The following is a 14,463-nucleotide window of genomic DNA, read 5'->3' on the forward strand; positions in this document are numbered from 1 at the left end:
GTGTGACTCAGGAGCCCCAAATCCCCACTGGCCTTTGAGCCCTGAGGGGCTGCTGTGTGCAGGGGCTCCAGAGCCCCAGCTGCCAGTGCAGACTGCTCCAGCACAGCCCTGGGAGGGTGGCAGCTGGCACAGCAGCCTCCTTTGGAAGGAAGCAGGGGGAAAATTGTGTGCTGCTGCTCTCTGCTGGGTAAAACCAAGAAGGCTTTTTGCTCACCAGCCCTGCTGCAGGTTCACACCAGGGTTGGGCTCTTGGCTGTGGGGTCTCCTGCAGCTCTGCCCACTCTGGAACACCTTGATGGTGCAGGTTGCCTTGGAATTGGACTGGCCAGGGTTAGCTGAGAGCAAGAGATGTGTTAGGAGTACTGACCTGACTCTCCTCTCCTCCTGTCTCTTCTCTGACAGTGTGCTACTTGCTGAAGAGCAACATCAGCCCAGACCTGTGCAATGAAGATGGATTAACTGCACTGCATCAGGTGAGGTGTGGGAGGAGATCCTGGCTCTGTCCTGCTCCACACTGTCACCTCTTCCCACTGCCCCCTGAGCAGAGCTGTGGGGGTCAAGAGGCAGAGCTCTTGTGTTTCTTGGCTTTTTGGTCAGTTAAAGCAGTGAGACTTCACCGTGCTGTGCTGGCCATCCTGTTTCTTGGGGAGCAAACTGAGATCAAACCCTTCTCTTGCTGTATCCCAGACTTTGGCCAGTGATGATAAAGAGCTCAGGGATCGAGGCTGGATTTCAGATGTGAACATTTCTCCCACCCTTTAATCTTTGCAGGACTGGGCTGTAAACTCTTAAAGCAGATGAACTCAAATTTAGAGACTTGGGCATAAGTTTTGAAAGCAGCTTAAATAAATGATGCACAAGATGCTTGGAGAGTCTTCTGCAGCAGTCTGGAGGCTCAGGGACTTCCAGAAGCCTGCATGAGATGGCAGCAGCTGATGGCCAGTAACAGACAGCCCTGCTGTAGTGGTGTGTGGGTCTGTCCTTCCTCACAGCCCCTGCACTGACCCCAAAAGGGTGCAGCCCTTGTCCCCACCCTTCCTCCTGGGTGCTGATGTTCAGTGTGAGAGCAGCAGGCCACTCACCCTGGGGAAGGTCCATGGGACAGGCTGTGTGCCAGCTGCCACCTCTGCTGCCGTGTGGAGCAGTGGCCTGGGTGTCACCCTCAGCTCAGGGGCAGGATGGGGGCTCACAGGTCTCTCACCATCAGTCCCTGCTGTAAATGCTCCCACTGGCTCAGGGTTTTGGGTTCTTCTGCAAGTCACCTGCTCTTTTCAAGGCTGGATGGCTGTTTGCTTAAATATGCAAACTGATTTCTAGAAGAATAAAAGGTCCCCCCCCCCACAACTCTCTCAAGAGATGAGATTCTCCACCCAGAGAAATGCTGGCAGCCTCCTTGCTTTCTGCAGCCACAGAGAATCCCACCCAGCCCACAGAAGGATCTGCTGTTGGAAAGGTGCATCTGGGAGCTTTGCATCCACTAGAATGAGTTGAATCCCTGAGCAGGGAGAAGCCCCCAAGTGAACCCCCCTGCCCGTTAGCAGTGGCTCCCAGTGAAGGGGGGGGCTGCACTCCTGGGATGAAGTCATGGCTGGGCCACAGCCAAAGTAATTCATAGAGGGTCCTTGTCCCTCAGCTTGCTGTGGGCTGTAACTCAGCCCCAGGAGGAGCCCCCACTGCAGCCCTGAGCTGGGGCTCTCCTGTAACAGGCTTCCTGCACAAGGAGCAATCTCATTTGAGTGTCTTCATCACACACATTTGTGTCAAGGAGTGAGCACGAGGTGGATCAAAAAGCAAATCCCACCTTCCCCAAGGGAGAGGGGTTGAGGCCCCTCTGCCAGGCTGCCCTGGGACTGGGGTGTAAACGTTGGGTTTGGGGTTGTTGGATGCTGGGTTGGATGTTGGGTTTGTTCAGGAGGTGAAAGGTGCCCTGGGAGGTACCTCACAATTCTGGGAATCCCACCTGGCTCTCTTTGGGTAACTGGTATGGAGTGTGAGCTGCTGAGGAGAGTTTTCCTCATCCCATGCCAGTGTGGGGGGGGTTCTGAAGCAAAGGGGATGCCAGCTGGTCTGCTCAGCCCTTTCTGTGGCTATACTGGTTGCACTGAATTTCTGCAAGGTTTGCTCTCCAATATGGAGGCCCCAGTGGGACAGAAGCTGGGTGTGTATTTGCTGTTAATCCCTGCTGGCTCTGCCCTCAACCCAAAAGTTTCTGTCAACACCAGTGACCTTCAGCCTGCCCACTGGAGGTGTGCTGCCTTCCTGACCTGCTGGTGCTCAACGTGGTGTGTCACTCTGCTGGAGACACTTGTTGCCCAACACTGCAGGGTGAAGTAGGTCTCTCCATCCAGGTGCACAGGTACAACTGAGCAAATATGAGCCCTCATCTTCCCAAAGTCTAAAAAAAACCCCATCTCTTTGCCTCTCTTCCTCACCAGTGCTGCATAGACAACTATGAAGAGATAGTGAAGCTTCTCCTCAACCATGGGGCCAACGTCAACGCGAAGGACAACGAGCTGTGGACTCCACTGCATGCAGCAGCTACGTGTGGTCACATCAACCTGGTGAAGATCCTCATCCAGCAGTAGGTGGCTTTTTGTGTCCATCCCTTTCTGCAGATGTGATTCTACCCCCCAGTTTCTGTGGGTGGAAACTGAGACTGCTTAGCACCTCGTGAGATGGCAGCAGTGATTATTCCCTCCTTCCAGGCTCCTTCCTGCTTGGGGGAGGAGGGGGTGGAGGAGGAAGAGGAGAAGGGAGGCACAGTAAAACCCCAAGTGGCTTGACTCAGTTTCATGAAGCTTCTGGAGAGTGGGCCAAAAATTGCCCCTTTTTGCCTGTATTCTGGTGTGTAGGTGGCTGTGTTTGTGCTTGAACCACACCTGCTGGAGGGGTAGAAACAGGGGCAGCCAGCAGGATCCCACTCTCCAGCTCTTCAACACAACCTCAGGTCTTCCAGCCATGGCCAGAGAGACACTGATGCAGGAGGGCAGCAGCGTGTTGGTAGAGCCAAAAGAGTTGGGTGAACTTTGTGACCTGGCTGGCTGGCTTTTAATTAATAACCACTCAGCTTCTTGTCATGGGCTTGTTCCCCAGTGGTGTGACACAGGGAGCTCACACTGGACCTTCCACTTGACTTTACCAAGGCCCTAAAGCTCCAATCTCTCCCAGAGGAGGAAGCCAGATGTGGTTGGAGCTGCCCCATGTGCAGCATTTAATGGGCAGCTGCTCTGAGTCCTGCCTGGAGCAGATGGTCCTGCCTCTGTGTGGAGGCTTCTCCCTGGGATGTTGTCATCTGGGAGATTAGCACTGAAAATTTGGCCTTTCTTTGGCCAATAAAAGAAGTGGAGCAGAGGATGCAGTCGTCCCTTGGAGGATGTTCCCACTTGGGTTAGGAAATTTTTGGATGGAGGGCATAAAAATGGAGCAAACAAAGGAAATGTGGAAGAACATAGTGTGCTCCTGGCTTTTGAAGGTGCAGGAGTGTCATGGGGATGGCTGAGAAGGTGAGGAACTGAAGCTTCCAGTCACAGTCCTTGCAGGCTGCCCCATATTGGGTAGTTGCCAGAAAATTTGCACTTCAGTAGACAATGTCATGATCCCATGCTCAGAAACACTCTTCCCCTGGACTTTTGAGGAATGAAGTGTTTTAATTTGTTTGCTACAATCAAAATTGGCCTTTACAGGAGGTGTCACATGCCAAATGACTGGTTAAACACTGCTTTTCATTGCCTTGGAAGGCAGTGTCATGGGACCTGGAACCTTGGGGATCATCAGGGGAAGCAGCCTACAAAAGATGTCCCTTCCTTGGGTTTTATTGGCTAATCACACCAACCCTGGCACTTTGCAAATGTGGATGTTGATGTAGTTTGCTCTGCTCAGGCAGAGGGGGGGAAAAAGCCAAACCAGGAACATAAATTCAAGTGGATACTGCATGTTGTCCTTCCATGGCCAGTAACTGTCAAGGTGCATCAGCATTCAGCTGGAACCATCCAAGAGCTGCCTAAAAGGGCAGAGTTCAGAAGAAAGTTCTGGGGTCTTTCTGCTGTGCAGGAGTGTGGGGACAGTGATCAGTTTAGCTGGCAATTTTACTCCCAAAGAGTTGGCCTTCTGAGGTCACTAGAGCACTTAGAGGAGTGCTTTGGGACAACTGAAAAGAAGAATCCTCCAGTTGACAGGGTACTTTTTAATGAGTGTTTTTTGCCAGTGCAGCCCTGGACACAAGGCTCCCTCCTCTGGCCAGCCCCCTTCTTGTCCAGCTTCTCTGCCCCTTGAGAACTTCTCTGTGCCCAGATAACACACACCTCCTCGTGGCTTGGTGGTGTTACCCACAAGTTCAGCAGATAATTCTCTTCTCTAAGAAGCTGCCAGTCTGCCCAGTGCCAGGACAGGAGAGGCCAGGAAGGGCTCAGTGCCTCATGCCCCACAGGAAGGAACCTGGTGTGCTGCCTTTCATCCACCTTGGGAATTTATCTCCTGCATCCATAGCTCCATGGCTTGGCTTCAGATCTTTATCTCACACAATCCTGGTGACTTTGGGCAGCTTGGTTTTGCTGAGTGTTTACCCCAGGGGTTGGCACAGTCTGCCCTGGGGTGCCTGGGGTCCATCCTGGGGTGACACCCTCTCTTTGCCCTCACAGTGGAGCAGACTTGTTGGCAGTGAATGCAGATGGCAACATGCCATATGACCTCTGTGAGGATGAGCCAACCCTGGATGTCATTGAGACTTGCATGGCCTACCAAGGTAAGGACACTGAGTCCAGGTAAAATACAAAAATGGGTCAATGTAGTACTAAAAATGACCTTGTTTCCCAAGCTCTTGATTTGCCTCTGGAGAAGAGCAGAGAGCTGCTGCCTGGTGGAATTTCTTGGAACCTGACTCTAGTTTAGTTTCTCTGATTTCTGAACAACAGTGAGGGTGAGGGATAGTTGTCAGTCCCCTCAGCTGCACAGCCCCTGGAAAGGACCTGAGGTCCCATCAACTAGGAATTACTGTGCCTCATTTTACTCAACCAGTGGAGACAAAGACCCTTTCCAACTCCTGATCTAGTGGGAGGTGTCCCTGCTCATGGCAGAGGGGTTGGAACTGGGGGATCCTTGTGGTCCCTTCCAGCCCTGACAGATTCTGATCTGTTTTAACAGAGGACTTTAGAGCCCTAATGGCTCAATGGTTGGACTTGATGATCTTGGAGGTCCATTCCAACCTCAAGGATTCTAGGATTCTATGATTCTAACTGGCATTTTAACAGGAATTACACAGGAGAGGATCAATGAGATGAGAGCTGCCCCAGAGCAGGTCATGATCTGTGACATTCATGACATACTTGCCACTGGACAAGACCTGAACAGGACTGATGCCCAAGGTGCTACACTGGTGAGTGAAACTGCTGCAGCTTCTTTCTGCCTTCCCTCAGCCTGCAGGTTATGAAACCTGCCCCGTGGCAGGGCTGATACAAAATGAACAGGTCCCAGTCACTGGGAGGAGGCTGGTTTGATCTTTTTCCCTGTTTTAGTTCATTGTCACGTGGGGCCAGGCTCTGCCCATGAGCACAGCTGATGTAGCACAGAGTCTAACCCTGCACTTGTGGAACCTCACCCCTTGTTTGTGTGAGCTCTGCCAGTTGTCCAGGCCTGCAGCAGGGCTGCTGAGCTCCTGGCTCCTGTCTGGCAGTGGCTGGTACCAGCAGCTGGCAAAGAAAGGTGCAGGAAACCCCACAGTGAGGAGCTGCAGACACAGAGGGGTGGCTCTGAACGACCTCCTGGTCATCTCCTGCCTCTCACTAGTCTCCAAGTCTGACCTGACTGCCAGGGAGGAGATGTGAGAGTCCTCTGGGCTGTATGGGTGCAGGATCTGGTGTAGGGCACTTGAGGCTTCCTGCCTCCTCCTCTTCCTGCTTTGCACAGTCTGGCTCCCACACCCCGGGTTTGTTCCCTGGGATGGCATCTGCCCCAGGGCAGAGGAGAGCACCCAGGGCAGAGGAGAGCAGCCAGGGCAGAGGAGAGCACCCAGGGCAAAGGAGAGCACCCAGGGCAGAGGGACAGCCCAGGGCAGAGGAGAGCACCCAGGGCAGAGGAGAGCAGCCAGGGCAGAGGAGAACACCCAGGGCAGAGGAGAGCACCCAGGGCAGAGGAGAACACCCAGGAGAGAGGAGAGCACCCAGGGCAGAGGAGAGCACCCAGGGCAGAGGAGAGCACCCAGGGCAGAGGGACAGCCCAGGGCAGAGGAGAGCACCCAGGGCAGAGGAGAGCAGCCAGGGCAGAGGAGAGCACCCAGGGCAGAGGAGAGCACCCAGGGCAGAGGGACAGCCCAGGACAAGCTGGCAGCTGACTGGGCAGGGACCAGAAGGCTGAACAGCCCTAGTCCAGCTCCCTTCTGTTTCACCTGCAGGTGCATCTCTTAAACCCTTGCTTCCAACTTAGGGAAAGTTCAGTGATGCTGTCCCATGTGTTGGGGCTTCCATACCACTGTGGTCATTGGATGCTCAGGTCCAAACAGAGCTGATCTGCAGGGCACTTGGTGTCATTTGTTTGAGGACCAGACCATGGCAATCAATTCAGGTTTCTCAATCTAAATTGTCACCTCTAGCATATACCAGAAGCATAAGATGAGGGCAAGCTCCCTCCAAGATAAACTCAGATGACTGAAGCTGTTATTGCAGCTTATTTTTTTAACATTTTTTTTCCTTTAACAAGGATTCTATACATAAATTTAAGCAAACCCCTTGACTTGCCTTTTTATATCACCCCCAAGTGATTCCTGGTTGTTTCCTATAGCCTCTAGAGGGTATGAACCAGTGCCAGACATGTGATGTAGGAATTGAATAGCCAGAAAGGATCAGAATTTATTTCTAGAGGAGGGTTTCATTTTTGTGTGGTGGAATCCAGCTGGAAATCTTTGACCAGAAGCTTTTCATCCTCCTCTTCAGCACAGTTGAGGCACAGTGAGCTCCAAGTGGAGTTCATGCCTTCAGATGAGTGCACAGGTCAGTGTTTTGCTCAGAGCTGCAACAGCAAACTGCAATTAGGAAAATCTTGAGAGACATGAAGTATCATGAGGGACAAAAGGAGACTATTATTGATGTCTCCAAAGTGGTGGTTGTAGTTGGAAGCCAATATCTGAAAAATTATATTCCCTTAATGAGCAGCAGCCAAGGATTAAAATGATTTTGATTTTCAAATGGTGAAAAGAATTGCAGTGTGCATGGAAGGGCAGCTGCACAAAGGGAGCCCTGACTAAAACAAGCTGAAAATTTGATCCAAAAAAATCACATCCACAGCACTTAGGTAGGGGAGAGGAGACATTCTTCTGGCATGAGGAATGACAGGACAAGGGATAATGGTTTTAAGCTAGAAAAGGGTAGATTTAGGTTAGATGTTGGGGGTTCAGAGCAACCTGAGCTAGTCAGAGGTGTCCCTGTTTATTCTAGGGGGTTGGACTCTGTGACCTTTGGAGGTCCCTGCTAGTTCAATACATTCTGTGATTCTCCTTCCTGTGGATGATGTTCTCCATTGCAGGGCTGTGGTTTGATGGTGCCATTTCCCAGTTGGGAAGCACTTAAAAGGCCTTGATTTAAAAATGTGAAAACATTCATTTTCTAACCCCTATGCATTTTAAGAACTGTTAAGCAGTTTAACCTCCAAACAGAATCCCATGCAGGTAATCCTGAGGTTTAGTCACAGGAACAACCTGCTTTTTGACCTGATGGCATCTGCCTGCTGTGAAATGTGCTGCCTGTCCAGATCTAGGCTCAGGTATTACCCAAGGAATTGCTCTGAAGCTTGGTGTGGAACCATGTGTGGCCCTTGCAGGTTGTTCATGCTCTGTTCCTTTTCTCCTAGCTGCACATAGCTGCAGCCAATGGTTATCTGCATGCTGCTGAAGTCCTGCTGGACCAGGGAGCAAGCCTGGATGTTAAGGACTGGGATGGCTGGGAACCTCTTCATGCTGCTGCTTTTTGGGGACAGGTAATGGTGTTGTGGCAAATGTCATGTGTGGGGGTGACCTTTAACTCTGCCTGGATGAGTTGTGGAGGACTTTGCAAATGGAAGAAATCTGTACTGGGGCTGCACTCTCTGGACAGCATCAGATGAGGTCCTGGGGGCTCCAAAAAGAACCTGTTGATGAGAAAGGTCAGGGGTAGTAAGTCTGTGCAGGTGGATGGTAGGAACAATGTTTAACATCACACACATACCAGAATAATGTTTAACATCACACACATACCAGAATAATGTGACAAGAGCTGAGCATCTGTGCCATTGCTTCTTGTCTTAGTCCAACTTTTCAGCTTTGAGGAAGAAAGGGATGGCCTAAAATCCCTCTTGTCAACTTGGCTTTCTGTCCTTTTCTTTAGATGCAGATGGCTGAGTTGCTTGTGTCCCATGGGGCTAGTTTGAGTGCCAGGACATCTTTGGATGAGATGCCAATAGGTGAGTTTACTAAGCTTAAAGAGAAGAAATTGCTAAGGAAGGTTTTTCCCTCTGAGCCTGCTGGAGTCTTCACGTGGTGCTTTCAGAAGCATTAATGTCATTTTTCAGGTGTCTTTAGTATCAAAGTTGCAGTGATTTAACAGTTGCTTTAACTGGGACTGAAGTTTTAAAGTACCTGCTTTGTTACTTCTGAAAGTCCTTCTCTCTTCTCATGACAACAAGGGAGAAGGAGTTTCTCAAGCAGCAGATCCTTCTCCTCTGTGCTTCTACTGCTGTTGTCCCCCTGTCCCTGTGCTTGGGAATCTTCCTGCTCTTAAGTTGCACTCTTGGACCTGAGCAGCTGCTGAGTGCAGCCCTAAGACTTGGGTGTCTTGCAGAAATGTCTTTTCCCCCCTTCCTGAAGGACTGGTGGAGTGGGCAGCGTGTCTGTCACCCTTTGGTGGGTAAAGGCACAGCGTGGTGCAGGGGTGGGACAAAACCAAGCTGAAGAGCTGGATCCCTGCAAAGCTGAGCCCCTGTCACAATCCTCTTTAGGTGTCCCAACCATTCTGCCTCCTCTGGTTTGTTCAGAGATTAATGTGCCTAAGCATATTCTGCTTCAGTTTCCCTCCTCTTCCTCCTGGCAGTTGTAGCTGTGTACAGCAGGAAGGCACAGTTAGTGACATGGTATTAATGGAACCACATCTGCCCTGTCTGATTCATGGCTTGGTTTGTGTGCACCACAGATCTGTGCGAAGAGGAGGAGTTCAAAGTGTTGCTTCTGGAGCTGAAACACAAACACGACGTGATCATGAAGTCTCAGATGAGGCATAAATCCTCCCTGAGCAGAAGGACCTCCAGCACTGGCAGCCGGGGGTGAGTGTGTTGCTCCCCACAGGTCACCCTGGGCTCAGCCTGGCCACCCAGACGTGGTTGCAGAGGACCCTGTGGTCAGCGTGTGGAGAACAACCCCTCTGTCCTTCCTGGAGGGACTCTGAGAGGCAGAAGCTGATGTTTGGTTGCTGGAAGCAGAGCTCCTTTGAAGAGTGGCTCTTTCGCTAGGAAAAGGGGTTTCCTGGGGAGCAAATGGCTTGGGGCTGTTGTGATTTAAGGAGTGCTCTGAGCAGAGGATTGAGTGGTGAGAACTGAGCCTGTCAAACCACTGGTGCTGCTCTCAGGGGGGCAGTGCTTCAAGTGGAGCTTCTCCAGAGTGTGTCTGGTGGCCAAGACACTGTGCTCCAACAGTCTGCTCACTGTATGAGATGTTCACCAGGCACCAAAGCTGTCCTGCAGACCACAAAACTCCCTACACAGCCCCTGGGTGGTTTCCTCTGCATTTCCTCACTGGCTGCAGAGCAGATCCACCAGGTGAGCTGTATGAGATCTGACACAGATTTTGTAGTGCTGCTTTAAAACTCATCAAAATTCCTCCCACCTTTAATACCCACGCTAGCACCTCTGCTTTGCATGGGTGCCAGGAAGCAAAATTCACCTTCCATTCCAGTGGGAGAGGCTGAGAAGGAGGAGGAGGAGGAGGTGAGAAGAGCTGCAGGGTAGGAGGAAGTGTCATGTCCTGCTCACAGCTTCCATGCCCTTCTCCCTGTCCCCCAGGAAGGTGGTGAGGAGGGCCAGCCTCTCCGACAGAACCAACCTCTACAGGAAGGAGTGTGAGAAGGAGGCCATGGTCTGGCAGCAGCTGGGGGCAGCAGAAGAAGGAAGAAACTTGGGTCTCATTGGAGATATTGGGGAGACTCGTTCTGACCAGGAGAATACAGACCCTGTAAGGCATCTCTTCTCTCTTATGGGGGTCCCCAAGGAGGGCTGGTAGCACAGGTTCAATAGCAGGAGGTGCCTCGGGGTGGAAGGTGGGTGAAAAATTTCTAATCCTCATCCATCAGGTGTAGGCAAAAGACCAAATTCTGATCTGGCATAAACTGGGTTGTCCCACTCAAGTGGAAAGACTGCTTTAGATTTACAGCTGCCTAAATAATTCTGAGGTAAGGCCCTGGTGAGCCAGGAAGCTCAGAAAACACAGGGTGTGCCTTTCTCTTTACAGCTAACAAGCTGGTAAGCACAAAAGAATTGTAGTCTGGCTTTGCAGTTATTTGGTTTCAATTCAGTTATTCTCATGTATTAATCTTTATCTAGCTCTGTTTTGGTTTTGGTGAGTCCTGAGTTAATGTTCCACGTTCCTGTTGGGAACCAGCTCCTGGCTGGGGCTCCCAGTGTTAGAGGGTCCTGTCAGTGAGTGGGTTCAACATCTGTGCTGATGGGAAGGCTGAGGGTGAGCAGGTCTAGGAGGTTGTCCCAGGGATGAGCTGTGCTATGGGGGAGAGGGGAAAATGCTCTTCTTTCCTGTCTTCTTGTTACAGAATTCAGTGCTGGAGAACGCCTCCCTCCTCCCAGAGTTAGCGAACAAAAGCACCCAGTGTGACTCTGAAATCCCCCTGCAGAATGGACTGCTGGCACCTGCCAGCCCTTACCAGTACCCCTTCTCCAACGGGGACGTTTGGAGCATGCACCCCGACCCCGAGAGCACCCCAGGCCACGTAATGCCCTACGGCAGCCCGGGGCTCCCTGACCCCCAGCACTTCTGGGGGGCCTACAAGGAGCACAACCACCACACGCTGTCGGAGCTGAAGCGGCAGCGGGCTGCAGCCAAGCTCCTCAGCCACCCCTTCCTCAGCACCCACTTCAGCAGCAGCAGCATGGGAGGAGCTGCTGAGAACGGGGCCGAGGCCAAGTCTCACCTCCTTGGGTCCAGGACTTCCCCCTACAGCTCCAATGGGACCCCAGTGTACTACACAGTGTCCAGCGGTGACCCGCCCCTCCTGAAATTCAAGGCTCCCATGGAGGAGATGGAGGAGAAGGTGCATGGGTGCTGCAGGATTTCCTAGTCTCATCCATTTCTTCACCCCAGAGGGAGCAAGATATGGGTGGGCTGCTTGGATCTGTCACAGCCACCGGGTTGTTTGCATTCCAAAGGGAGGTTTTGGCTATGGACATCCTGACCGAGGCAGCCTCGTTGGTCTTGAATTGGACTTTCCTCTGCCAGTTACTTCCACTGCAGCTGAAGGAGTGATGCAGGTGGAGTAAGGCTCTTAGGAGGGGAAGGGATGTGCATCACTGGGATGTAAAGAGTCCCCCTGGTCTTGCTCCCTGGGGAGAAGGTGTGGTGCACAGCCTCCCTGCCCTGGGGAGGTCATGACACATCTCAGAACGAGGGAAGGATCTGCATCCAAATCGTTGCATCTCTTGCTGTAAGTCCCCAAAGCTTCTGGAAGGTGACAGTTCTGACCTGAATCCTCACTCCTGGGTGACGTGTGTGTCCTGCAGGGGAGATCAGCCCCACACTGGGTTTGCAGGAGTGGACAGAGCTGTCTTCCACCTGGCTGGATCCAGCACTTCAGGGCCTGAGCAAGAAGCAAGTGGAGATGCAGTGCTTGTGTTAGGAAGTCTGCAAGGTCTTACCTCCGTGCAGTGACAGCTCACCACTGAACAGTGTGCACTGGCTGGGTCCTCTCCTGCTCCTGGAAGCTTGTCACTGCAGACTGCCACCAGGTTTGAAGCAGAACTTGGCCTGGAACAGGCTTCCCTCAGCAGGCTTTAAAACTGATGTTGCAATAAGGGGCCCTGGCAATAGAATTTTACTGCAATAAAATACTGACAAAGGTCTATATTGGGATAAGTAATTTAAAAAAAAAAAACCTTATTTGTACTATTTAGACTCTTAATTTGTTAAAACTGAAAAGACTTTTGCTGATCTCACTTTCTTATCGATTCTCTTTGTTTACTCCTTACTCTCAACACAGATCCTGGGGGCAGTGTGCTTTGTGTTCCAATTTCTTCTGGGTTTCCAGAAGCACAGGGCTCAGGGGGGGATGAGGAGGAAGGGCTTGCCAGCACTAACCCAGAAACACCATGAAAGCATTTCTAATGTCCTTAGATGTGCTGACATTGCTCTTAACCTGCAGCCTGGGGCTGATGAATAACTTCCATCATTGCGTTAGGAGTGGGACATTGCAGCAGGGCAGGAGGTGTTGTCTGTTGATGTGCTGGAGGTGTCAGCAGTGGTTAGTAGCTGTCAGAAGAAGAGTGAAATGCTCTGTGTGGAAGGGATTTGCCAGCACCACGCAGTGCTTGGCAGAGCCTGGCTGTTGGGGAGTGGGGGGCACCTCACCACCAGTGTCGTGGCCTGGTTGCTCTGGGCTCTGCTGGGCTGGCTGGGAGACACCAGCACGGGGTGACCCTGGCTCAGCAGCAAGCTGGGGCTCTGTGTACCTGGGGGAGATGAGAGTGCCCCACAGGAGACAGCCCTGAGGAGCTGGGCACAGTTCCCAAGTTGGGTCTGCAGTAGTCACCAGAAATCTTCAGCCCTCTTTCTGCAGAAGGGGTTCTCCTGCAGGTAACTGTTTGCCTGGGTGGATAGGTGTTTTCTGGGGCAGTTGAAATTCCAAACCCTGGAAACGTGAGCCTGTTTGGGTCTCTGTAAGCCATCAGTGGGTTAAATCCAGCTCACGTTGTTGTGCTTCAGCCAAGCAGCAGCAAATGCAGCTTCCACCCCATCTTCCTTTTAGCTGGCAGTGGTTAGACATCAATATTACACTTCAGAACCACTCCACTGTGGGAACTCTCTCAGCCTTTCCCTTCTTCTAGGCTGTAAGAAGTTGACTTAGGCTGCCAGAGACTGTGAAGTGCTCCCCATCAAATCTAGCCCATCTTTGAAGCTGACACGTTATGATCCAGGGTTCTGGGCTCTTCATTCTCAGCTCCTTGAGGCAGCAGAGGTGGCTGGGTCCCCACCACAAGCACACTGTGCAGGAAACACTTTTGGACCTGTGAGGTTATTGCCAGGCTGACAATTTACTCTTCTGGACTGTGAAAATCCCACCAGTTTTAGGAACAGGTTAGAAAATGGTAGCAGTGGAGAGGAATTTTTTTAAACCTCAGTTCAGTTCAAGGCAGGGGGGTTCTTTCTGTGTTTTGAAACGTTCAGAGATGTTGGTTGGGCTTCCTCCATTGCTGAAGCACTAAATATAGGAGTAGAAAATGCTTCTTGTGCTTGACTTAACCTTAAGGGATCTTAAAAGTTATTCTCTAGTAGAAAGAAGATGATTTAGTTACTGGACAGACTTTACTGCATCTGTGTGTGGTTAATTGTGTCTCTTCTGATTACCTTGAGAAAATTCTTCTGAGAGAACACCAAATGTAGCTGGGAAATTACTGACCAGGAGGAGATGATCTTTCCCATGGCTCTCCTGTGATGCTGAGGGTTGTCTCTCCACATCCACCCTAATGAGAGTTCTGGCCTCAGTTTAATGAATTTTGGTGGTGCAAAATTTGGGCACCTACCTGATGCCTTCCCTCCCAGGAAAGGAGTCAGATCCTTTTCCTTCTCAGAGCAGTGTTATGCTGTTGAGTGTATTGAGCTGACACACTCCCTGAAGTCTAATTGTGGTGTCTAATCAAATCTCATCAATTCTTACTCAGCCAAGAGAGTTCAGGGATCAATAAATCTCCCAGGATCCACAGCCACACCAAGTACTTCTCTACCACTGGCTTTGGGTTGAAGCTGCAGCAGAGTGGGACTGGCAGGGGCTGTTGGAGAGTGACCCAGAATGGATTCATGCTGATGTCCTGGTGGCATTTGGGATGTCATGGGCACTGGCAAACACGCTCAGGGAAGGAGCTGGTGGTTCCTGCTCTCTGCAGGGCTGGGGGTGTGGGGCTGGGGTAAGCAGTTCTGGAAGGTGGATGTTGGACCTGCTTCTGGGAAGCTGTTTTGTAGAGACAGGCTTCTGAGGGAACAGTGAGCACACAGGTCCTCACATGTCCATGGTAGGAGCCCACCTCTAGGAGCAGGGCTTTTAAACTGTGAAATACAGCAGTGGTTTGTGTCTGTGTGGTTTAAAGGAGAGCTCTGAGGGGGAAAGCCTCATTAGAAGACACTTGGCTATTTCATCAGATCTTCATGTTGCTAAAAAGCTGTAGAAACCAGAAATCATGTGGTGATTTGGACATATCCAACTCTGGAATATCTAGGACTTGGCTTAGGAGAGG

The 14,463-nt window shown here is 51.4% G+C and overlaps 1 protein-coding gene across 1 annotated transcript; it reads left to right on the forward strand.

The window, feature by feature from the left end:
- Positions 1-402: 402 nt before the first annotated feature.
- Positions 403-11,300, forward strand: PPP1R16B (protein phosphatase 1, regulatory subunit 16B; the record flags this gene model as incomplete). The annotated part of the gene is made up of 9 exons (XM_008940427.1): positions 403-473; positions 2,436-2,581; positions 4,638-4,741; positions 5,247-5,371; positions 7,837-7,962; positions 8,349-8,424; positions 9,150-9,279; positions 10,015-10,183; positions 10,776-11,300. Coding segments are annotated over 9 exons (1,472 nt in total), but the record flags the coding sequence as incomplete, so codon positions are not given.
- Between the last annotated feature and the right edge of the window lie 3,163 nt (positions 11,301-14,463).

Source organism: Merops nubicus, unplaced genomic scaffold (genome assembly GCF_000691845.1).
Source record: "Merops nubicus isolate BGI_N331 unplaced genomic scaffold, ASM69184v1 scaffold9735, whole genome shotgun sequence".
Lineage (NCBI taxonomy): Eukaryota > Metazoa > Chordata > Aves > Coraciiformes > Meropidae > Merops > Merops nubicus.